The 22884-nt window shown below is 44.1% G+C and overlaps 3 protein-coding genes across 8 annotated transcripts; 1 reads left to right on the top strand and 2 right to left on the bottom strand.

The window, feature by feature from the left end:
• Positions 1–173: 173 nt before the first annotated feature.
• Positions 174–4871, top strand: LOC132200608 (zinc finger protein 660-like). 3 transcript variants are annotated; one of them, XM_059626209.1, is made up of 7 exons: positions 174–444; positions 1666–1827; positions 1933–2229; positions 2486–2703; positions 2755–3091; positions 3331–3747; positions 3807–4871. In XM_059626209.1, exons 1-7 carry the CDS (start codon positions 304–306, stop codon positions 4071–4073), a joined length of 1839 nt encoding a protein of 612 aa, XP_059482192.1. In that variant the 5' UTR covers positions 174–303; the 3' UTR covers positions 4074–4871. The 3 variants fall into 3 exon arrangements, with proteins under 3 accessions (XP_059482192.1, XP_059482193.1, XP_059482194.1); XM_059626210.1 differs by having other exon boundaries at positions 175–444; positions 1936–2229; XM_059626211.1 differs by lacking the exon at positions 174–444 and adding an exon at positions 534–1266.
• Positions 4872–4886: 15 nt separating this feature from the next.
• Positions 4887–18613, bottom strand: LOC132200606 (helicase domino). Of its 4 annotated transcripts, none has more exons than XM_059626207.1 (33): positions 18368–18613; positions 17677–17779; positions 17364–17611; positions 17082–17220; positions 16867–17026; positions 16489–16814; positions 15798–16358; positions 15328–15459; positions 15130–15274; positions 14957–15081; positions 14009–14904; positions 13021–13574; positions 12305–12744; positions 11908–12224; positions 11588–11790; positions 11228–11397; positions 10859–11170; positions 10656–10808; positions 10187–10414; positions 9891–10106; positions 8915–8944; positions 8614–8855; positions 7994–8359; positions 7834–7933; positions 7505–7774; positions 6626–7100; positions 6339–6506; positions 6154–6278; positions 5892–6098; positions 5734–5838; positions 5419–5634; positions 5216–5368; positions 4887–5163 (listed from the first exon to the last, which is right to left on the bottom strand). In XM_059626207.1, exons 2-33 carry the CDS (start codon positions 17761–17763, stop codon positions 4948–4950), a joined length of 8085 nt encoding a protein of 2694 aa, XP_059482190.1. In that variant the 5' UTR covers positions 17764–17779; positions 18368–18613; the 3' UTR covers positions 4887–4947. The 4 variants fall into 4 exon arrangements, with proteins under 4 accessions (XP_059482190.1, XP_059482189.1, XP_059482188.1 ...); XM_059626206.1 differs by having other exon boundaries at positions 5892–6104; positions 14957–15078; XM_059626205.1 differs by having other exon boundaries at positions 5892–6104; positions 18368–18612.
• Positions 18614–19523: 910 nt separating this feature from the next.
• LOC132200530 (uncharacterized) lies at positions 19524–22734 on the bottom strand. Its single transcript, XM_059626049.1, has 7 exons — positions 22562–22734; positions 22004–22205; positions 21764–21900; positions 21496–21700; positions 21254–21429; positions 20816–21199; positions 19524–20573 (listed from the first exon to the last, which is right to left on the bottom strand). Exons 2-7 carry the CDS (start codon positions 22184–22186, stop codon positions 20081–20083), a joined length of 1578 nt encoding a protein of 525 aa, XP_059482032.1. The 5' UTR covers positions 22187–22205; positions 22562–22734; the 3' UTR covers positions 19524–20080.
• Positions 22735–22884: the final 150 nt, after the last annotated feature.

The following is a 22884-nucleotide window of genomic DNA, read 5'->3' as shown; positions in this document are numbered from 1 at the left end:
TTCATTAAAAAATCAGCAGCAGTCTAAGCGTATACATTTCGATTTAAATGAAAGTTCTTCCTGTTCACTGCAGTGGAAAAGCAAGGAAAGGATTAAATTATTCGTTTTGGCGCCGGTGGGTGCGAATGGTGGCGCCGTGTGGGTGACGTCACTTCCGGTGGCGAGCCGACGCGTGCGCAATGGCGGGCGGGCAGCCATCGGAGCGACTCGGAGTCGTCTTTGGACTCTTTGGCGGAGTCAAATCGTGGTCGGCGGCGCTAGCCAAGTGAAGGGGTGAATCGTGTGTCCGGAGGGCGGACCACCATGTCCGGCTACCGACGGGTCAACTACTACGAGCTGTGCCGGCTGTGCACGTCAAGCGAGGGCGTGAAGGTGCACATCTTCCGTGAGGAGGGTCGGCGCAGACAACTTCCCACCAAGATCCAGATTTGCCTTCCCCTTCAGGTTCGCTCTTTTCTCCCTTCGACTCCCATCCGCACTCACAACAAAGCGGCGGCGGCGGATGACCCGCCGCCGCCGCCGCCACTCCGACTCCCACCCTCCCAACTCTCTCTCACTCTCGCTTGTATTCAGCGGCGATCAAGGGGCCGTCGGCCGCCGCCGCCGCTCAAAATGTCGACACTCCTTGACCCTCTCTCTCTCTGCGGCGCCACTTCTCACCGGAGGGGCACCGCGACCCCTGACCTGGGCCAACAACGCCTATCCTGGCCCCCCGGCTCCGAGTTGCAGGGGTGGCCTCCTGCCTCCGTGGCCGCCCCCGCGTGACCTTGGATCTGAATTTTCAATCGCTTATTACAATTCAATTGGAAGATGCAATTAATCAATAATTTTTGCCAGTCACATATTTTGATATTTGTAAATTAATTTTTTTGATTGGCTCATCATCATAATCGATACGCGCGCAGCGCTGAAGCGATTCGCACTTGAAATTTTGCAAAAAACAATTTCGCCGAGACTAAAACAATGCCCCCACCCCTTTTCCATGGAAACGCGACGGCTATGCATCAAATGGAGCAGAAAATTATCAATAAAGATTAAATTTTTGTTGTTAAGCAAACATAATAAATTTGGATAATTTTAATTGTTTTCTATTTCGGCTACAAAAACGAACTTAAGAAATATATGATAAGATATTATTATATGAATTTTTTTCTAATAAAATCACAAATTATTATTAATTGCATTACTATTATGGAAAGGAATTATTTATTTTATGTATAAATTACTATTTTTTTGCTAGTGCAGAAATATCAAGTGGTAAAACCGGTAAAAAATTATGTAATATAAAATTTAATCATATATTTAAAATTAACAGCAATATAGTAATGAATCGTTAACATCTTCAAAAACTGTGTATACAACTTAGCTAGAAAATATCTAATTTTTTTAATCTAAAAAAGGCAAGATTTTTTAAAATTAAATAATGCATTATTAATATCAGCAAATTGTAATAAATGGTATATATAGACTGGTCTTTTAATTTTTTTTTTTTTAAAACATTTGATTGATGGAGAACGGAGAAAAGTTAATTTTGCCAATCGCTTTTCAGAATCAATCAATTATTAACGTTCATTAACTCATCTCAAAAAATTATGAGGAATTTTCACTTTATTTGAAAATCTGAAATATTCGCCTTTTGTCATAAATTCCATTTTTTTTGTGCAGATCCATGAGGAGGATTCGCTGCCAAAAATAATATGCAGCACGTGCGTGGACAAAATCGAGTCGTTCTACGAGTTCCGCGAGTCATGCATCAATGCAGAGGCCATGCTCGACAGCTACTTCACTTCCATGAAGTACTCGGAGGACCTTGCCAAGGATGGAAAGGTGCTTCAAATAAAATAATTTTTTCATTTACCTTGAAACAATTTTATTTTTTATTTGAATAATTTTGAGGGGAGTTAATAATAAAATGAGATTGGAAATTTTGAGCAGGTGTACGTGAAGGACGAGACGACGGGGGGTCTGAAGATGCAGTCCAAGGAGGAGCTGAAGGTGATCCAGGAGACAAACGGCAAGTCGCTCAATGACGGTTTGAACTCGCTGGTGCAGGCAGCCGGCATCGCAACCATCATCGACGAGGCACCCGCTCCGCAGCAACACCAACAGCAGCAACAACAGCAACAGCACGTCATCAGGGCGTCGGCGGCCGCTCTGCAGTACAACCGTGCCGTCGCCGAGGCCACTGACGCGCGTGACTCCCTCAAGGAACACGAACAGGCTATTGCGGTCAGTTTTATTTGTAATGGAAAAACTTATATATTTTAATGATGGTCTAAAGTTGGTGGGGGATGAAAAGTTTTCAGGATTCTTTCTTCATTCCTGACATACAATGAAAGAAATTTTGATTTATACATTCTTCATGTAAATGTTCTTTATAAAAAATTGCAAAATTTTATAAATATATATTTACACTGAATTAAAGGTATTTTAAAATTTTTGATTATTAAAAATAATTTAATTTATGCATTGTTTTGTGCTGCAGGCGGTGGTGCAGGAAATGGACGAGCGTGGCTCAAAACGGTCAGTGTCGGAGGTGATGAGCCTGGACCCAAACATTCAAATCGCCATCCAGCAGTCGACGCCCATCACATTCACCGCCAGTCAGGAGATGCTGATGGAGTTTGGCTTCATCAAGGACAAGGACGGCATTTTGCGCAGCGTCACCACCACCACTGCCGATGACCAGAATGCCCTTGCCAGGTACACATTGAATTTCCTTATTATTTTTTAATTTTTAAGTTTTTCCTGAAGGTCCTCGATTGCACAAATTGGCGAGTTCTTGAAGATGAAGACGGTGATCCCGGTGCTGGCGGCCGATGGGACGAGTGTAATCGCGGCCAGCAGCGCCCTGGGTGACGACGACGATGGCAAGGTGCTACGAGAGGTTGTGCAGATTTGCGGCCGCTGCTGCAAGACTTTTGAATCGCAGGAGGAGCTTGTCAACCACGCCTGCATGAACACGGTCACGCTGTCAGCATCAGCAACGGCCACCCCCAATGCTAGCAAGAAGTCGCGCCCCGGCAACAGCAAGGGTGGCAACTCAGAGCTGCAGCCTGGTGGACCCTTCCCCTGCCAAACCTGCGGCAAGGTTGGTTTGAAAGCTAACATTATTCTTCAAAGACAGATGTCAACCTCATCGTGACCTCTAACCCTTTGTCAAGCTTTTTACACTTTATAAGAAAAGTAAATTTTTTATTAAATCCTTGTCACAAATTGACCTTTTTATCATAAACTTTATTTATTTGTTTGCACTCTTATAAAAGAAATTCAGGTTGCAATACGCAAATTTTGTGGTACCTTGAGGTGAAGGTTGAATCAATTTTTCAGGTATTCAGGCGGAAAGAACACCTCTTCCAGCACAGCAAACTGCACACAGGTGAGCGGCCCTTTGGATGCACGACCTGCAGCAAGTCATTTTCGCGAAAGGAGCACCTGGTGCGGCACTTGTCGTCGCACACCGGCGAAAAGCTGCACGCCTGCGAAATGTGCGGCAAGTCGTTCTCGCGCAAGGACAATTTGCTGAAGCACCGCAAGACGCACGGAATTGCGGGCCCGTTTGTGTGCCAGACTTGCGGCAAAAGCTTCGTAGTCAAGCACTACTACCAGATCCACATCGCTTCCCACTCCAAGGAGCAGCCGTACGTGTGTGAGACGTGCGGCAAAAAGTTTGCGCAGAAACAGTACCTCACCACCCACCAACACCGGCACAGCCGCAAGCAGCAGCAGGCGGGCCAAAAGTCGGAGGTCAGTTGATGAATTTATTAATTTGTTTGGAAAATTTTATCAAACTTTGCATTTTTCAGGTGAAAAACGAGCCAGAGCCGAGCGAGACGCTGCTGGTACTGCAGGAAGAGCAGCAGCAGCAGCACGAGGTGCAGCAAGTGGTGGGAGGCGAGGGGCAGGGTGAGCAGCAGGCGACGGCGACGCAGGTGGTGCAGCAGATAGGCTCCATCATCAGCGCGGTGCAGCAGCACGACAGCCACCAGCAACAGCAGCAGCACCAACTCGCGCAGGCCTACCTCAACCCAAGCGAACTTCTCGAGACCTACCGCCGCATGAACCCTGCCTAGCCCGACGCCCTCGGCGCGCCGCCCACTCAAATGTGATACCTTTCGGTCGTCAGGTTGGCTCGCGGCCCCAACCGCCTCTCCTAGCCAACTGCAAATTGGGAGTGGGGGAAAGGCGTCGGCCAATCAGTTTTTTTTAAGCTTTTTTTAAAGATTGATCTGACGTCACAAAGTAATTAACTGATTTGTATCGCAGCTTTAATTATTTCCTAAGTTGAATTCGACAATATCTTTGTTTTGAGCAGCTGAAGCAGTCTTGCTTTTTTATTTGCTTGACCCAGGGAGAATGAAAAGCACTCTGGCGTTTTATTTTTATTGACTCGGTTCTAGTGAAATTCGGATGTGTGTGATAGTATTTTTTAAAAAAATACGTTGGGGCCGACAGCCTAAGTAAGTGCCTTTCGGGTTTGACTCGAGTTCCAAGAAGTAGTGCGTGGCCGAGTGGCGAATCGAGTACCTTTGCCATACGAACTCTCAAGGCAATTTTCAAGAGTCGTGTACATAGAATTTGATGGAATATGGACGAAAATGTATTTGTATTTTGCATGCAAGTGAGCTAATTTTAGAGTAACTTTCTCTCTACTCTTACTGATGAATAACATTAATTGTAATTCATTAACTGGAAAAAGCACACCTAGCCCTCTGTACATACGAGTGTGCAGATTGAACGCCATAAAAGTAAATTCATTTTGTCTTATTGATGTCGGAGAGATTTGTTACCTTGAAGAATTGTGTGTAGGAAGCAGCAAATAATAAAGCAATAGTTTACACCGATTGACAGCAAAAAATGAATGTCATGATTCCATTGAGAAAAAAAATTGGTTGCAAAAAATTATTTATTCACACCGAGCATCAAATCGTTATTTACACAAACTGTCTACTCTGAGGGTGGGGGATTCTGTGGTTGCTGGGGGGTTGGTGGCACCTGGGAGGTAGAGGCGGGCGACTCCTGGGTGGCTGCTGTGGCCACCGCAGGAACGATGGTCTGCTTTTGCTGCTGCACTAGGCTGGGGGACGTGATCCGCACTGCGCCCTGGGTAGGGATCAGACTCTGGCGGATGATGGTCGGGTTGCTGTTCAGGGCGGCAGTCACCTGAAGAAACCAAATCAGTAAAAACCCTTGAATCTAATAGAAGGAATTTTACCTGAGAAATGATGGCCTGCGTTTGGGCTGGCGAGACACCAGCCCGGTTGGACAGGGTCACACTCACTGGTTGTCTGCTGGTGGCGTCTTGGAAGGTGAGAACCTGATTGCCACTTCGACTTGCAATCTGCTGCCCTGCCGTTGCTGCCACCACCTGAACAATATCAAGTGTGAGTAAAAGAAGATGAAAATCTTTTGAAGTACCTGGAAGGTGGGCTTCAGCTGCGTGTTACCAGCTGCGGTTCCGACAGGGATGACCCTTTGCACGGAGCCACCACTCACGTTCTTGGTTACGACGGCATGGGTGACTATGGGGGCGTTGCCACCGGCCGCCGCAGCTGCCATTTGACCTTGTTTGATCATCTGCAGCTGCTGCATTGTCAGGGCTGAGATGTGTTGCTTGTTTCCCTGGAGGATCACCTGCATAACATGCAAATTCCAACATCAAACTCTGTCATAATGAACAAGAAAATATAAAAAGCATTGCATTTTGTCTTTCATTATAAAATTAATTGATACCTTTCCAGAGGCAAGTTTCCTCTGAGCGAGTTGCATGGTCATCTGTCGCACTTGTTGAGGAGTACCTGTGCCTGCCCTGGATGTAGTAGCCGCTGTAGTTTTAAACTGAAATTTTTGAAAAACGATTAACTTGCAACTGCTGATTTGGAGAGTTAAACCTGAACTGTTTGTTGAGTGACTTGTGGAGACGAAGTGGCTGTCTGGATCTGCACCTGTGCTGGAGAACTGCTGCCCGCGGCCGCAGAAGTGGTGGCCGCCTGCGCAGTGGCTGCCTTCTGGTTGGTCACCTGTTGCCGCTTGAGCAGGGCGTTAAGCTCGGCCTCTGAAAACCTCTTCTGTGCAACAAGGCTTGTCGGTTTCTGGTACTGTATCTGCGAAATTTATTAATTCTTTTCATAGAGCAGTAGGTTAAGAACTAACCGGAGTTCGCTGCTGCAGCTGCAGAGCGGCCAAGGTGGCAGTACCCGAGGCGCCCTGCGTAGCAATGCCAATAGTGGCCGCCTTCTGGCCTACAACAGTTGCAGAGCCTCCTGACGTGGCCGTTCCTGTAAATAAAAGAATGCTGTAAATTTGCAATTTAAGAGTTGGAAAGGTTGATGGTTGACCTGCAATTGTCCTGCTTGTGGCCGAGGTGATGACTCCTGCCTCGGCCGCCGCCTGCAACTTCTTCTGTTGTTGCTGCTGGATGAACTGCTGCTGCTGCCGAATGTAGTTAGTCACTTGCTGTGGTGTCAGGTTCTTGCCTGGTATAAGGGTGCCTGTAACACGTCCCACTTCAGGATCAGACCATTCAGTTATAAAACCATTCTCTTGCACAGTGAGTTAAATATTTTTGCCAAATTACAAATCCTTCTCAACAAATTTTGACTTTCTAATTTGAAGCGGATTTTACCTTTGGTTGTGTTGGGAGTGGCGACAAGGCTGGCGGTGGTGAAGCGCTGAGACTGGTGCATAGGAATCTGGGTGACGGGCAGTAAGTTGCCGCCAGGGGCTTGCACGGTGAGAGCCACCGTGGTTCGTGGTGATCGAACCTGCTGGCCAATGGTCTGGATGGTAGTGGTGCCACCCGAAGTTTGCGAACTCGAAGCCACGGTTGCCACAGTTGTCGATGCTGCCACTGGATGTTGCGATATGTTCACTACCACTGGCGTCATTCCGGCCACTTGGCCGCTGGCCACGGCTGTTGCTGCAGATGGAGGAGGTGTTGCTGGTGGAGATTTGGCCACAGCTGCCGGCGAGGAGGAGGCTGACGAGGATGAGGTAGTCGCTACGGCAGCCACCTTGCTCACTTTGGCCGGCACCAAGTGCGTGGTGGTGGTGGCGGCATGGCCGCCCTGTTGATTTTGCAGACGGTACTGCTCAGCAAGCTGAAACACGGAGATTTTTATTAGCGCTTAAAATATATTGCTCAAGAAGAAAATAATTTTTTTAATTATTATTTTTAACAGAAACTAGATTTTCAAAGAAATACTAAGGAGTTGTGTATGTTATATATAATATTTGAAATGGGGTAGATCTGAGCTTTTAAAAAATGCCTTAGAATAGGTCACTCTCTTAAATTTTTACTAAACCAACCTATAAATTATGGTAATATAATGAATATAATGTATTTTACTATCTATAATGAATCTCTAATATGTCTAGAAAATAGCTAAGCAATGTAAAAATGGAAAGATGAGGTCATCAGGAAATGATACGTGACTAGAAGCCTTAATATTACTGAGTAGAGAAAAGGCTTTTCCAATTTGGTTAATTTATTCAAATTACTCACATTGGTTTGCTGGTTCTTGATTTTGTTTAGCCTCTCGTTCCTGCGGGCAACAACCTCAATGGGGTTGAGAGGCGTGTCATAATTGATGTCAGCCAGGTGGGTTGAGCCTTTCTGGTTTCGGCTCAGGGTGTTGCTGAACATGGGCTTAACAGGCGGCGTCCGCTTGGCTGCAATGCCCAGTATCACGTCTGACCGCTCGGTGATCATTTTTAAGTATGAGGCGCCGTTGTCCTGTGTGAACAACTGTGACGTCCTCAGAGCTCGTCCAGACTGCAAACAGGAGATTTATAAATAATAAAAAAATAATAATAATGGAGGCTAGTGGGTACCTGTTGAGACTTGTGGAGACTCTTGTGTTTTTTGAGCTTTTTGGGACTAGGCTCGTGCTGGACGCGCCCCTCCTCCCTAGGGATGATGGCGCTCTCATACCTGATTAACGAAAGAAAAATTTACTCCAGAGTTTAGAGTATTGGGGGTTTTGCTCCTCACCTGGCCCTGCACTGTTTAGGGGATCGGTAGTTGCGAGAGACCGAGTTCACCATGTCGGCCTCAAGGTCCCAGTTGGGTGTGTGGCCAGGGTTGATGATGAACAGGTTGAGACTGATCTCCTGCATGCTCTGCACGGCCTGCAGCAATGCCCAATCCTCAAAGATGAGCCACGCAGGCTGGTTGTCAGGCTGGGTGGTGGCGCCGCCTGTGGGCGAAGCCCTTGGCGTTGCCACCAGCCCTGAGGCAAACGGCACCAGCGAAGCAATTCGCGGTGCTCCGCCAATTCCCCTTATTTTCTGGCTCTTCAACTCTTTGCGGATCTTAAGCAGTGCCGGTGACGGACGGTCAAACAATGACCTGAACGAGCTGTAGAATTTGAAAAATAAATTGATTTTAAACTGATTGCAAAATTGCAAAACAATGACTTAACTGAAATTTATATTATTTTTTATTTGATGCAATCATTAATAAATTTAAGGTAAAAATTGGAAGACTTTGAATCATCAAATAAATAATTTGAGTAAGGACTGCCCATATAAGTTTTTTTTTTGCAGCAAATGCCACTCTTGTTCAATCCCAAATAAAATTCATAATTTATCCAAACGTGTTTTGATTCAGACCTTGGAGTGTGTGAGCCTGTTGTGGCAACCTCGTCGGTGCGCCTGAGTTTGTTGAATGGGCGGCGGTCTCTGTCACTGGCGGCACCCCCCGGTAGGTAATCTCGCACCCTTTTGAGGTCACGCTTTGAGTGCACGCCCGGCAGCCGCTCCTCTGCCATAGGCGAGTTTTCATAGAGCAGGTCCAAGTTGTGATCAATGTAGACGTCATTGGTCTCCTGGGGAGGCGTCGGCGGACACCACATCTACCACACAAGCACCACTTCAGCAAATCTTGGATACTTTTCTTTTACAAAATACTTACAGGCATGACCTCCTCGCCAGACTTCCAGATCTGCAAAAAATTACTAGTGTAATCTAAAAGCTCAAAAGTTTTTCTTGTTATGAGTAAGGGACTCGAGATTTGTATTACTGGAGCTTCTCTTAAAACTATAGACCCTCACGAACTAAATTTTAATTGATTTACTTAGACATATATTACCTGTACTAAGTTTTTAAATACTGACTGTTCTTATTTAAACTATCTTAGTGGAAGATTTTTTTGATAGCATTATTGACAACCAATTATTAATTCTGACTTAATGATTGAGTGAAAAATATGATTGTGAGCATTGGGTGCAAAGGGTTTTCGTCTCGTTTTTGTGTCAGTCCTTGCTCATTACATACAAAATGCATATCCAAGCTTGGCGTGGTAAGGCTGGGTAAAGAAAGTTTTGGTGCCACTGGAATCTGAATCACCATACCAGTCCAAGCACATGAGCAAAAGTAGACACCAAAACTGAGAGCGTAAAACCATTCCCATCCAAACCCAACAAACTTGGAGAGACAATTCGGTAATGGCAAGGAAAGACCAGAGACGGCGTTTTTAACATTTCTCTTTTATTGCATCCTGCTTACACACGGGTAGGAACTAAACGGTCCGTACGTCCAGTGTTCGGTCGTCTTTCACCCCACAATAAGTCTTTGCATTTGAGGCACACAATCTTGGATCAAAATAAAAACAACGACTCAAGCGTTCAAGCGGACTTGCCCCCGGGGGTCTTAGGCGCCTTTCGCTTGACAGTGCCATTGACCTCGGGGGTGGTGGGGCTCCGGGCCTTGCCTCCCCCAGCGGCCTTGATCACTTTGGGCCCCGAAGGACTCTCGTCCAGCGTCCACAGGTTAATTTTGACCGTGCCCCTGGACCGAGTCCGGGGCACGTCCTCTGAGAGGGAAGGGGGAGGGGAAGCGGCGCGCTTCGAGGCAACGCTCGCTCGACGTTGGCAAGTGGGGGGGTTAACCTGAGATCGGGCGTCGCGCGACGAGTAGGTGAGCAGGTCGGAAGGGGTATCGTCTGCCTGCTGCTGTCGCTCCTCCTCATCGGCCCTCAGTCTTTGCACCTCCCACTCCTTTTTTTGCTGCTCAATCTCAGCCACTGTAGCCGCCAGCTGTTCTGCGGCCACGGGCGCCTCACTCTCCTCTACCAGCTTCATTGCATACCGCTCGATTGGAGACAGCTGGAAAATTATAAATTGCAGTTAATTCAATTAAATATTTTTAGATAATTTCTTCACTGAAAATTTATGAACAAATTTACCTTCTCCACCATGTACTGAATGTCTTGCTCGGCCTTGCTCAGTGTTTCTGCCTCCCTGTTCTCTTCAACGACAAGGTTCTCGTCAAACTCCTCAAGGTCAGCAGCAACTTCTGCCCGTGCTGTTCTTGCGGCAATTACATCCGTCTCATCCTCAGCTGCAGCCAACACATTCTCCAGGTTGCAAACTGCCACCCTGTCCTTCGAAACAACAGCATCTTCCTCCTCCTCCTGAGGAAAAAAACATTATTTAAAAAAAAAAAATAACTTATCTTCTAAGTAAAAGCGCTCAATGTAGCATTAAAAATGTTAATTCTATCAGTTGAATTAAATGAGGGTGACTTAGTTCAAATCAGTCAGGTAAATTTTTCCCAGCAGATTTTGTAGCTTAAAATCTCGGCCAAGAGGAAACATTTCAGATGCAAATTTAGCACTCAATTAAATCAAGTACAGCATTATATATTCAACGCACCTCTGTAACTAGCTCTTCTTGCTGCCTCTCCTCATCGGCCGAATACACTTTGAGCAGGGCCTCTGGCTGCTGCGTGTTTTCAAGAACTTCTGCCATCCGTCGAGCGGCGCTGCTCTCGCTCACATTTACATTGAACAGCTCATGGATTGTTGACTGTTCGTAAAAATCAGTTTTCACTTTTCCTATTTAGAATTCAAACTTACGTTTTTGAAGTAAGCAGTGGTGAAGTTGCCACCCTCAATGGCGAGGTCACCGAGGAGCCGCTTCTGGTTTGCCTTTTTGAGGATATTTTCCTCAACAGTCATCTCACTAACCAATCGGTAGATGTGCACGTCCCTGGTTTGGCCGATCCGGTGGCAACGATCCTGCGCCTGCGCGTCCATTGTTGGGTTCCAGTCGCTGTCGTAGAAGATAACTGTGTCCGCTCCTGTCAAGTTAACACCCACGCCTCCTGACCGCGTTGACAGGATGAATGCAAAAATGCGCTTGTCGTTGTTGAACCGCTCCATCAACACCTTCAATCGCACAAATTTTCATCGGAACGCATTTAAAATATTTCATTTGAGACTCACCAATCGCTGGTCAACCTTGGTGGTACCATCCAGCCTCAGGTAGATATAGCCATGGTAGTTGAGGAATGACTCCAAGACGTCCAGCATCCGAGTCATTTGCGTAAAGATCAACGCCCGGTGGCCGCCACTTTTCAGCTCTCTTAACAGCTTGTCCATTACCTGAAGTTTGCCTGCAAACAAAATTTATTTAGAAAAATCGCACGGTATGAGACGTGTGAAATTAAATTGTGACATTTCAAACTGACTTAATTCATAGTGAAAACGGCTGGTCAAAACTCAACAGAGCTCAATAATGTACCAATAATAACCATAATTTGTCCTTGTTTTTTTTTTTTTTTTTTAAATTTTTTCAACACTCACCGCAGTCATACTGAATGAGCCTAGGGTCGGGGAACTGGGTGCTCATGCTGTTGACAATGGGATGCAAGAAGTTAGCGCGGGGAGCAAGCTCTCGACAAAGAGCCTCTTCGCGAAGCGCCTCCAGCCTCAACTTGGACGGGTGGCCGTGTGAAGCGTGCAGTCGAGCCACAGGCGCGTTTACCGCAGGCACATACAACATAAACCTGCAATTCAAAGTTAAATTCAGCATACCTTATTCAAACAACCAAATTATCCAAATTACGTTTGTTTATCTTTATGAACAAATGAATCACACAACAAATTGCTGTGTAAACACTCACCGGCTGACTGTTTCTGAGAGCTGATCAAGTCTAACCGTGCGAGACAAGATGGCGTCTCTAAGGGCGTTAGTGACTACCCACAACTCATCCTGCAGGGTTTCGTCTTGCGCCTTCAGGCAACTGATCATTCCACTGCTCTCATTCCACCTGAAGGGATTGAAGGCGCTGCCTGGTGCGGCGAAAGAGTGCATCATGTTGCATGCCTCTCTCAGGTCTGCACCAAACAGTGGACATGACTCGCAGTGTTGGACGTTAATGCGGTGCAAGGAACTCAATTTGTCCTTCCTCGCCTGTTTCTTGGCCTCCTCCACGTCCGCCTGTAGAATGTAATAGTCATAACACGATCTAGATATTGAAAAAATAAGGAAGAAAAAGCTGAAAAGTTTTGAAAAAGTACCAAATGAAAAGGTGACTTCTGCTTTTGGACTTCAAGACCAAGTCGGACGGACTCGGCCATGGTGGTTATCAGACTCTTTGAGGGCTGCAGGGTGATGGAAGACATAGTCGTTCGGATGAGGGGGCCTCCAGGGACAGCACTAGTGGAGGCAGCTGCATTTGGTTTGACGACCAGGGGCGTTGTTGCCAGAGCAGGTTTAGCTGGCATAGGCGGCACTCTGAGAACAGGGCGCCCTGCACTGGTAGTCAGGGTGCCAAGAGGCGTTGAGCCACCGGCAATGCTTGAAATGCTTTGTGACGCTGGCACCAGAATGTGCTTGCCCTCTGCCGTGGTCACCAGCTGAGGGAAGGTGGTCGTGCTTCTCTGAATTGTTTTGAGGATGGGATTACTACCAATGGTACCAGATGAGGACACCACATTCATTGGGGCCACTGAAACAGCTATGCAAATACAGAACTATTAGGTTTTGGCAGTGGAAAATATATCATATACACACAAAAAGTATAATAAAAAGATTTAAAATTGGCTGACATTATTATTGTTTGTTGTTAGTTCTACTTGAAAAGTAAATTAAAAATTTTAAATAAAAGAAATTAGACCAATGACAAATAGTCTATTAAAATGTGAATTGTCTATTTTTCCTTAACATTTGCTTATAAAATGTTTAAATGTCCCTGTAGCATTTTTTAAAGATCAAATCAATAGAAAGAACAAACCTTTAGGTCCGCCATCAGCATTGTGGATGAACTGAACAGGGAAACTAGGTGAGGTGCCGTTGCCTTTGAGCTTGAGCACCACCTGAGAGCCTGTCTTGAGCGCCAGGTGCTTGACAATGGGTGATGTACCAGGCAAAACCTGAGGCGCTGCTACAGCCGCTACAGGTCTTGCCTGACTGCTTGGGTTGGCCTTGACGTTCAGCTTGATTTTGCCTTGCGGCGTCCGGGGAGGCGGTTCTGGCTGCAGATCGATGTCCTCAATCAACTTCTTTGGGGTCACATACCTTTTGACCCTGTGTGCCACATAGGCAGTTGTTGTATATTCAAAGTTTATCCGTAAAAGGTTCACTGCACTCAGGTTTATGTCCTTCAGATGGTCATAATCAAGGGCGTGGTACACAATGGAGGGGATGTGCATGCTTATGCCGTCCATTTGGAAGGGGGAGATGATGGGCCTAACTTCAAAAAGGTTTGGGTGGTTGCACACTTTGCGCAGCTGCATCAGCACATTGATCACACTCAGCAGGTTTCCGCTCTCAAGCGTTTCTTTCGTTCTGGAATCACAGTGCAATAAAATGAATAAAGAAAGAAAAAAAAGAAGAAAATGATTTTAGTTGAGTATTTCTAACTAGGTATGTTTTTTAGATGAGACACGACGATTTTGATGAAAGTTGGTTTGCAACTTGGGACTCTGGAATGGAAATTAATTTTTGCCCAATTTTCCCTGGAATGTTAATACAGATTAAAAAAACTATTAATATGTAGGCAGCAAAAGCGTCCGCAGTGTATATATTTTGCCTACCTTTGAATTTCCAATGTGATTCAAATTACAGAGGTTTCACATAGGAAGAATTGAAGAAACAAGGGCAAAAATTATTAGCCGTTCTGAAGTACCTAAGGGTAGCAGAAATTGCACACAAACTTTCATCAAAATCGGAATGTCTTATCTCGAACACATAACTTGTAAGATAAAGAGGTTTGTACTCACTTTGCCCTGGACATAAAATCATCGTAAAGGTAGCGCTGGCGCTTGGAAAGTCTGCACATGGTGATGTGCTCATATTTCTTGGGCAGCTGGCGCTCAACTTCACTTTTGAGGCGGCGCAGCAGGAAGGGTCTAAGGACCTTGTGCAGTCGCTTAAGGACAGACTCATTAAACTCGTTTTGGCCCTCGATCATGCCGGTCAATGGGTTGGAGAACCACTCTCGGAAGTCCTTGTGCGACTCAAAGACGTGCGGCATCAGGAAATGCATCAGGGACCACAACTCCATCAGGTTGTTCTGCAGGGGTGTGCCAGTGAGCAGGAGGCGGCGCTGCGACTGGAAGTTGAGCAGCAATTGCCATCGCTGCGACTTGAAGTTCTTGATGTTCTGCGCCTCGTCCAGGATGAAGTAGACCCACTTCTTGCGCCGGAAGCTCTGATGGTCCTGGATGACCAGCTTGTACGAGGTTATACACACATGGAATGCATTTTCTCTGGTCCAGCCAATGCGCTTGAGCCGCCGCTCCTTCTGGGAGCCGTAATAGGTGAGGATCTTGAAGGCAGGGCACCACTTCTTGAATTCCATCTCCCAATTGAGCATCACCGAAGTGGGCACCACGATCAGGTGCGGCCCCCAAAGCCCCTTTTCACACGCCAGGTGAGCCAGCAAAGCAATTGTCTGGATTGTCTTGCCCAGGCCCATTTCATCGGCCAGGATTCCGTTCAGGTTCTTGTTGAACATGGTTGCCAGCCACTCAAGACCCACGTGCTGGTACTCCCGAAGGCCATGCTTCAGAAGGAACGGCACCTTGGTCTCTACTTTGGTTGATGACAGAGTGTAACCCTTTGGTTGATACTCCTCAGCAGAGTGCGCCAACTTGTCCACGTCAGTCATTTCCTCCTGAGCAAATTATTAATCATCAGTGCAATTTTTTTAGGAAATAAGTACTTACAGAGTTCTCAAGCAACATGCTGAGTTCAGTACCCTTCTCTTCCTCCTCGTTTTGGTCGTCCTCGTCAGATTCCTCATCCTCACTCTTTGCAGATTCCTCTGCATCAGATTGCTCTTCATCTCCTTCTGTTCAATCAATTTAGAGTAAAATACATCACTATTTTTAGAAATTACCATTTTTTTCCTCAGCCTCATCTTCTTCTGCCTCGGATTCGTCGTCACTGTCTCTTTCCACGTCCATTTCTTCGGTTGGCTCAGCGCCGTCTCCTGTTGCATCATACTTTGCTCTCAATTGTTCTACTGACAGATTGTTGTCGTCCTACAAAAAAATTATTAAATTCTGAGAGCTTGAAACTGTCAGATTCAAAATACCTCAAGTTCTTGGAGCTCTTGTTTGTAGTCAACTGCACCCTCATCCTTTTCCTGCTGTTGAATGGTCTCCTCATCATCTGAGGAATCCTCCTGGGCGCTCTCGAAGTCATCATCATCATCCCTTTGCCCTTCCTGAAAGCAATTCATAAAAGTAATTTAAAGAGGGAACCAATTCAATCTTTAAATTGGGTATTTTTAGTTAGAGTGTCAGCAGGATTGGTACCAAGAGTGCAATGGTGCACACTCAGCGTTTTTCAAGCATGATTTTTCTTTCCCCAATGTTCAAAGATACAGATTTTTGTAATATCTGCACCTATTTTTAAACCAAGGGGGCAGCAGAACTAGCAGAAGTCTAAAAATTATCTTAATTGTAAAATTTATCTCTCAAAATCAATTTTAAATGCGCATAAAATTTTTCCATAAACCTATTGGAATTGCAAGTAAAAAATAAATTAGTCACGTGCTAATACCTCTGCATGGTCCTCCTTGTCAGAGTCGAGGGTGGCCATCTTGCCCTGCATAATGGCCTCCCTGACTTGAGGGGGCAGTGAGTTGATGACGTCATCGAGCGGTAGGTTAGCCTCCTGCTCAAGCAACTTGACCTCCTCCGTTTGTTCGCGCTCCTCAACCTGGCCCTCTGCCCTGGCGATGGTTTCCTCATCATCATCAGAGCTAGCATTTGGCTCGAACTCAATGTCAGAGTTGAGCTCCGAGTTGAGCAGCTCGTCGGACGCTACACTGGTGGCCGAGTTGCCTTCTGTTGCGCGGCCCATCTCCTTTGCCAGCTGTGACGAGTACTTCTCAGTCTGGTCCACAATAAAGCTGAGGTGCTGGTCTAGCGCCTTGCGCTTTTTCTCCTCCAGCAGAGTCTTGTTCTTAAACTCAACTAGCTTGTGCACATCGCCCCAGAAGTTGCGCACCTCCTTTGCAATAAAGCCTGCAATTTTTCGCATTCGCTGTTCTTCGTTCTTTTCTGCCCGCTGCGCCTGGATCTGCTTATCCTGGAAGTACTTTTGCACCATCTTCGAACACTGCAAATACGAGGGGAAGAATTTTTCAGCAAAAAGACAATGTTGCAAGATTTTTTTATGCGCTTAACCATTCAGGTTAAATAACAATTAACTTAAGAAAAATATTTTGTTCTCTATAACAATTGTGTACCTTTTTGGCTGCATTTTTCTTCCACTTCCTCTCCTGTGCAAAGTCTGCGGCAAGCCAGACCATCTCCTCCAGCAGGTAGTCCCAGTGGGCCTTGGCCCTCGGCGGCTCCTGCTGCTTGGGTAGTCTTCTCTCGGACCACAGCCCTTCCTTTTGCAATGTACTGATGCGCTGCACTATGTACGCCTCTTGCTTGGCTTTCTCAACCAGTTTGTTCTGTTGGCTGCTGGAGGCGTCACTCAAGGTCGGTGTCGTCCCACCCTGCATTTGCTTCGAGGCCAGCACCTGCACTTTTGCAGGAGGCATCCGCACTGTTGTCAGTGCAGCTTCTATTCCGCATAAGGTTTAATACAAATTCAAAGGTAAAAATTGATTTCTTACTGGATTCAATCAGGGTGGTGGAGGGCGTGGAGGGTTTGTTGTCCGCAACAGTCTTAACCACTGAGTCGGTCTCATCCAGTTTGTGCGCCTTGCAATAGTCATAGAACTGCTGCGACGGCCGCTTACAGAACAACTGGTAGTCCATTATGTTGCCCCCAGTCTGTTGGCAATTCAAAATTAGTTCCATGACATGGATTACCAAAGGTCAGACTGACGCTTAGGAAAAAATACTCCGTGACCAAATCGCTGTACGAGTCCTTGGCCGACTGTATTGCTGTAGTTTTATGGGAAAAAATTCGTTTTTTCTTACTCGGAGGCTCTTCGTTTTCCCCTGAACCCGAGTACAGCCTTTTTCTGTAAAAATATTGTACACTCTTATTATTCAAAAATTTGTAGTTGGTTCCATGCTGTATTACAATTCATTTTTAATTTAAAAAATCAAAACTTTTCGATGTTATTAATTGTTAAAAAAAATCAATACATCTTATGAAACAAACCTTGCGGGGGCAGAGACTGGTGCGGAAATGGCAGGTCTGACTGGTGTAAGAGCGGCCGTTGGCCTCAGGAGACTGGCGGCCGCTGAAGTGGTGGGGAGTGGCGACGGTCGTCCTTGAGGAACCAGGTTCGAAACCACGGGACGGCCTAAAAGCTCCGAGTTGCCCCCTGCCAAGGGAGGGGGCAAGCGGGGGCTGTTCTGGGCCATCCCAGGGCCTGCAGGTCGAACAGCTGCCGAACCACCGACAACCTGCATCAACAGCCAATCACATTCAAAATTAGTGAAAAAGCCCAACCGAAGTTAACGATTTGTACCTGTTGCGGGCTGTGTTCTTGGGTGGCTGATGCAGTGCCAGAGACCACAATGGGCCTCCGAGGCTGCTGGTTGATTGGTGCCCTCATTTCAGCACCTCAAAATCTGCAAAAGATACCTCAAATAAATATCAAAATTGCAGATTTTGTTGAAATAATCATAATAATAGTTATTCAAACTCCGATTTGATTTACTTTACATTGATTTAATCTTTTAAATAATTTGATTTTGAATTTCAGGAGTTCTTATTCTTAAAAATAAATCAAAGTACATAATTTTGTAATTCATTTGACAAAATTCAGTTAATCATTATTAAAGTTATTTTTTTTTTTAAATAAAATTATTGTTAAAAATAACAGGTAGGGGAATTTTTTCAAGGAAAAAAAATGTTGATTTAGCTAAAAATTTGGATTTCTAATTTTTCCAAAAAGATAAGGGGTTGAAAGTGAATGAGGGGCCGCGCTGAAGGTTGTATGAGCTGACCGGCGAAATTTTGCCGCGCTCCGGCCGGTTCGTCGAGGACGCACGTCTCGAACTTGGAACGGGCCGTGGGCGGCGAAGGCCGATTGTAAACTCCGAATTTACGAAAAATTTCAGCCGAAGACCGGTAGTGGGCAAGACGAAGATCATTAATATAGCAATTTTGTTAGGGTGCGAGTGCACGAGGAGGAGCATTCAAGTCGCGCGACTCACCGCCATGTTGGCCAGGGAATGTCCGGAAAGAAAGAGCGGCGGCTGCGGTTGGCGGACGGCTCCATGGGACGTCCGAACGCGACAGGCGCCGGCCCGAGGATCTAATTGCGCGCTTACGATGCCTCACCGGCGCGGCGAACTCGACTCTTGCGCTAATAAATCGAAAACAACTCGACTAGGTGGCCATTTCTGGCTTTTCCGTTCGCTCGCTCAGAATCTTTTTCTTTTTAATTCAGCCATTCGCCGCCGCTCGTCGTCTGGCGGCGCTACCGACGCCACTCTGCTCCGCAGTCCGCACCACTCCGCACAAACAGCAGCGCCACAGCCGCGCCCGTGGTTGCTCCAAAAAATATTTTCCATGTAAAAATTAAATTAATTTTTTATAAATGATTCTTTTTTGTTTCAACAAAAATTTTGCCCCTAACCCACAAATTAATGAATAATGCGTATAAAAATATTGAAAATAAAATTTGTTGAGTAAATAATAAAAGAGGCTTTTATTATTGAATTTGGTGAATTTAGAGTATTAATTGATTTAATTATTTTTGTATTTTAAAATTATAAGTACCATTTTATTGGTATTTTTGCAACAATTGTAATGAACATATCAAGGATAAATGATAATAAAAGTGAAAGAATAAAGGCAAGGTTATGCAATTTGCTGTGCAATCGCGTAACGCAGGTTGCATACATCGTCATTTGCAGGCGCTCTGCTAAAGTTCACAAAGATGCATAAGCTGGAACATAAAAACCAACCCGCACGCTTCACACGATGAAAAAACAATTTCAAGCAAAATATTTTGAAAATAATTCCTTGGTTCTACAAATAAGCCTTGATTTTGAAAATGTTCCCATTTATACCTATAGTTGCATTTTAATGTGTCCGAAGCAAGACGCGGATGGAACATAAAAAGCATTGCTCGCAACGAACATAAAAATCAAACCGCTTTGGATATTCAAGGGGTAGGTAGATTGAAATAATGAAATAAATGAAGTGGGTTTGAAAATGCATTTTCTCGTGTTATTAATTATTATTATTATTTTGAAGTAGAATATTATAGATTGAAGGGTAAAATAAATAGTATCAACATTTTATTTAACATTTTTATTCTCATATCGTTTAACAGTTTCAAATACTCAGGGCACAATACCCGGTACTTGTCTTTCATTCAGCCTCCCTTATTTCTCACCCGCCGCTCACCACTTTCTTTGTGCGTTATGCATCTGTGTAAACAAAATATCTTTCACTAATTCAACTATATATCATATTTATATTATATTCTGTGTCTATAAATGATAATGCTCACAACATATAATAATCCTGTAATTTTAGTTAGAATATAATAAGAGAGTAAGAGGCTGCAAAAAACTTATCAACTATTATTAGTATATTTATAACAAATAAATGTTATGATTGCCAAGAATTGTGTATTCAGAATTTTTGTCACAAACTTCTTATTAAAAGAAAATAATGCTTCTAGACATCCGTTGTGATCAAATTTAAACAAAAGCAAAAATATTCTAAGACAAACAAAAACAAAAGAAACAGAGCCAGCTGAGGTATTTCTTTATAGTTAGTTGCATAGTTTTTAATCATCTAAAGACGTAGCGCAGGTCTTAAAGTAACAATTATAACAATAAAGGTTAATTTTTGTAGGCATATATTGACAATATTGACATACTATTTCAATTTACTGCCGAGATTGAGTTGGACTACACCACATGGTAAAATATGTCCTTGACAATGCAAATTGGATTTGCACTTGGTTCTTCCTGCATATTTTCAATGTCACTAAGTTCAACCTCATGCATGCTACTATTATTAATACGTGCATGATCAGGTTGGTAAACTTTCCTCAGCTGGCAAATGTGAAAATTTTGAAAAGGTTCTACGATGGTTGAGTCATTCCATTCTAGAATTTCATTGAATACAAAATTGCCCAGGACTTCCCTAAGGCAGATACCCTCCCTCTCCGTTGGCAAAATTGACAAAGAGAACGTTGATCCTTTCACTACGATAACAGGGTAGTCAAAATGCATCCACGAGTTAGTGAAAAATTTGCCTTCGTATGCGTATTCGCGTCCAAGATTTTCAAACGTTTCTTCAAAGTCCATCTCCTTGTTAGATACTGCGATTTTAGCTCTCCATGAAATGTCATTGTATGGTGTTTTCTCATTTCCAATACAAGATGTATCTGCTTCCCATCTAAAATATAAAATTTCAGGTTTTAAAGATATTATATATAATATATTAAATCAATATTTATCTTTTCTGCGTTTAGTTAAATAAATAGCTTGCCGCGCGCGCTTGACCATCACTCCCATATTATGTTAACCTTAATGGCACGTCGGTCAAAAGCGCGCGACGCAAGCGATATGTATGCACATAATGCAAATATTGTTTCTTAAAATAAATAATAATATAATAATCCTAATTAATTTTCTTGCCTTTCTTTTGAAAAGTGGAACAGAGGTGTGATGACATCAAAGCCATGGATGATTACCGTCTGCTTGGCTTCGAAGGACAGAATGAATTTTTCACCCGCCTTGATTTGTCTAAACTTGCCACTCCTAAGACAATCTTTGGCACTGTTGCTAAGCAAGACGCTCTCAGGGATTAAGGTTAGGGTCTTCATTGACGTCCGAGGTACCTTGATGGAGCAAATTGTGGGAGGCTTCGAGGGCTTTGTTTCAAAGAGTAGAGGCAGTTTGTGCTTTTTTAAGGTAAGGAAAATCTTTTCTTCAAGTGTCAGCCACTGTGAAAGAGGCACCAGATCATCTTCATCCAAGGTCTGCAGTCGTAAGTGCGGAATGACAGCTCGAATAATGGATCTGTAGGTTAGGGATATAAAAATTATTTAAAATTTCTTTTAGCAAAAAAAAAACCTGGTTTCGATTTCTCCATTCTTTGAAAGAGCTAGTTTAACACAGGCATTTACCAACTCGTCCTCCGACTTGATACTCATTTGTTCTTCAATGGCTAGGAACGATACCAAAGTTTCCAGTTGAATTTCAAGGAATTGGTCGGCATAAAAGCATTCACGTGTCCTCAGGCACAAAAACTAGAAAAAAAACACAAACATAAATATAAAAATGTTCAAAATATATAGTAGTGCATACAAATATACCTTTTTGCAGGCAGATACAATGTATTTATTTATTGCGAATTTCTCAAACAATTCCCACACAGTGCGTGGACTGAGAAACTTGAAAACAAAGACAGCGCTTTGCACACCCAACTCCTCAATCATGAATTCGTCAGCAACCAGGGCTAAACCAACAGCATCATCCAAGTTGACCACCTTGGTTTGAAGGCGATATACGTGCACATGCCTATTTGGATATTGTTTGCATTTAGGTGGTTAAAAGTTTTGTCTTAATTAAAAGTTCACTTACTCCATGACCATTTTAAAAAAGTGAGGCTCAGTGAGTTTCAACCTAATAGGTCCTTCAGTAGGAGTCAGAGGGCTCTCAAGAAGCCTTCTGAAGTACTCGCTACCAGCAAACAAATCAATTTTCAAGGCATGGAAAGTCTAGAATTAGATAATCTGTTTCATGAAAATTATACTCTCGTTTTATCAAAACATAAAAGTCAAATCATATATATATTTATTTTCTACAAGTGATTTTGGTCACCTGCGCTGTATTTTCATCGCTTCCCACAAGGAAGACACAGTCCGTTCCTTCTCCCTTTTCGAGAGCCTCCAGCTTTCGATGGATTCTTTGCTCGTCCTCGTCCTTCCGGTCCTTCAGATTTTTCTTGCGCTTGTCACCACCTTTCACAACTGGTGTTGCAATTTCGGCCGCTGCAGATTCCATTTTCGAAAACCTCCGCAGGCTAGCGACAATTCCATGATATTAATGACTGAATATAATGTACAAACTATGTTTTTTGCAAGTAAAGGGACCAAAATTCAAACTAAAATAAATAACTTGGCCGCTTTGTTCCTCGCTCTTATTTATTGTGACGCGCCGTCAAACAAAAATCAAACGAAATATACTTTTGTGGTAGAATTTCACAATAGAGGGTTGATTCATGGTGATTTGAATTTAAAATCGGCTTTTCCTCGATGGGTTTTTGTGAGTTGTTTATTGTTTCAGAAAAAACAATATCCTTCTGAAACAATAAACAACTCACAAAAACCCATCGAGGAAAGGCCGATTTTAAATTCAAATCACCATAAATATACTTACCAAAAATACAAACGAATTATGTGATTATAGGCAGTCAGTGCGCCAGTGAAGAGAGCAGAATGTGAAAAGCAGCTTTTAGCAACGACGCAAATCTCTCATCGTCATCCTTCTCCCTGACCAAATTATCGCAAATTATATACATATATGCGAATTCAAGTATACACCGGCCAAAATTCCAAGTTTACCGCTACTCCAACCCAATTTCCAGCTTCTAACATCCGACGCTAGATGGACTCAAATTGACCGAAATCTACAAAAAATCACAAAAAATCTTCTTTGCCATTGGTTGAAATCATCAACCGATCAACCAATCAAAGCACTGC

Source organism: Neocloeon triangulifer, unplaced genomic scaffold, assembly GCF_031216515.1.
Source record: "Neocloeon triangulifer isolate White Clay Creek 2 clone unplaced genomic scaffold, ASM3121651v1 ptg000014l, whole genome shotgun sequence".
Lineage (NCBI taxonomy): Eukaryota > Metazoa > Arthropoda > Insecta > Ephemeroptera > Baetidae > Neocloeon > Neocloeon triangulifer.
This window is presented reverse-complemented; position numbering and strand designations above follow the sequence as displayed.

What these genes read in the sequence shown, in the direction of transcription:
- LOC132200608 (XM_059626209.1), top strand. Translation starts at nt 304, where the DNA reads ATGTCCGGCTACCGACGGGTCAACTACTACGAGCTGTGCCGGCTGTGC. An exon ending in GACCAGAATGCCCTTGCCAG is followed by an intron (nt 2,704 to 2,754) that starts GTACACATTGAA and finishes TTTTTCCTGAAG; the next exon opens with GTCCTCGATTGCACAAATTG. An exon ending in CCTGCCAAACCTGCGGCAAG is followed by an intron (nt 3,092 to 3,330) that starts GTTGGTTTGAAA and finishes TCAATTTTTCAG; the next exon opens with GTATTCAGGCGGAAAGAACA.
- LOC132200606 (XM_059626205.1), bottom strand. Translation starts at nt 17,763, where the DNA reads ATGAGGGCACCAATCAACCAGCAGCCTCGGAGGCCCATTGTGGTCTCT. An exon ending in CGGAGTATTTTTTCCTAAGC is followed by an intron (nt 17,027 to 17,081) that starts GTCAGTCTGACC and finishes AATTGCCAACAG; the next exon opens with ACTGGGGGCAACATAATGGA. An exon ending in TCACTCAACAAACAGTTCAG is followed by an intron (nt 5,839 to 5,891) that starts GTTTAACTCTCC and finishes CAAAAATTTCAG; the next exon opens with TTTAAAACTACAGCGGCTAC.
- LOC132200530 (XM_059626049.1), bottom strand. Translation starts at nt 22,186, where the DNA reads ATGGAATCTGCAGCGGCCGAAATTGCAACACCAGTTGTGAAAGGTGGT. An exon ending in GCGATGAAAATACAGCGCAG is followed by an intron (nt 21,901 to 22,003) that starts GTGACCAAAATC and finishes ATCTAATTCTAG; the next exon opens with ACTTTCCATGCCTTGAAAAT. An exon ending in TTTTTTAAAATGGTCATGGA is followed by an intron (nt 21,701 to 21,763) that starts GTAAGTGAACTT and finishes ATATCCAAATAG; the next exon opens with GCATGTGCACGTATATCGCC.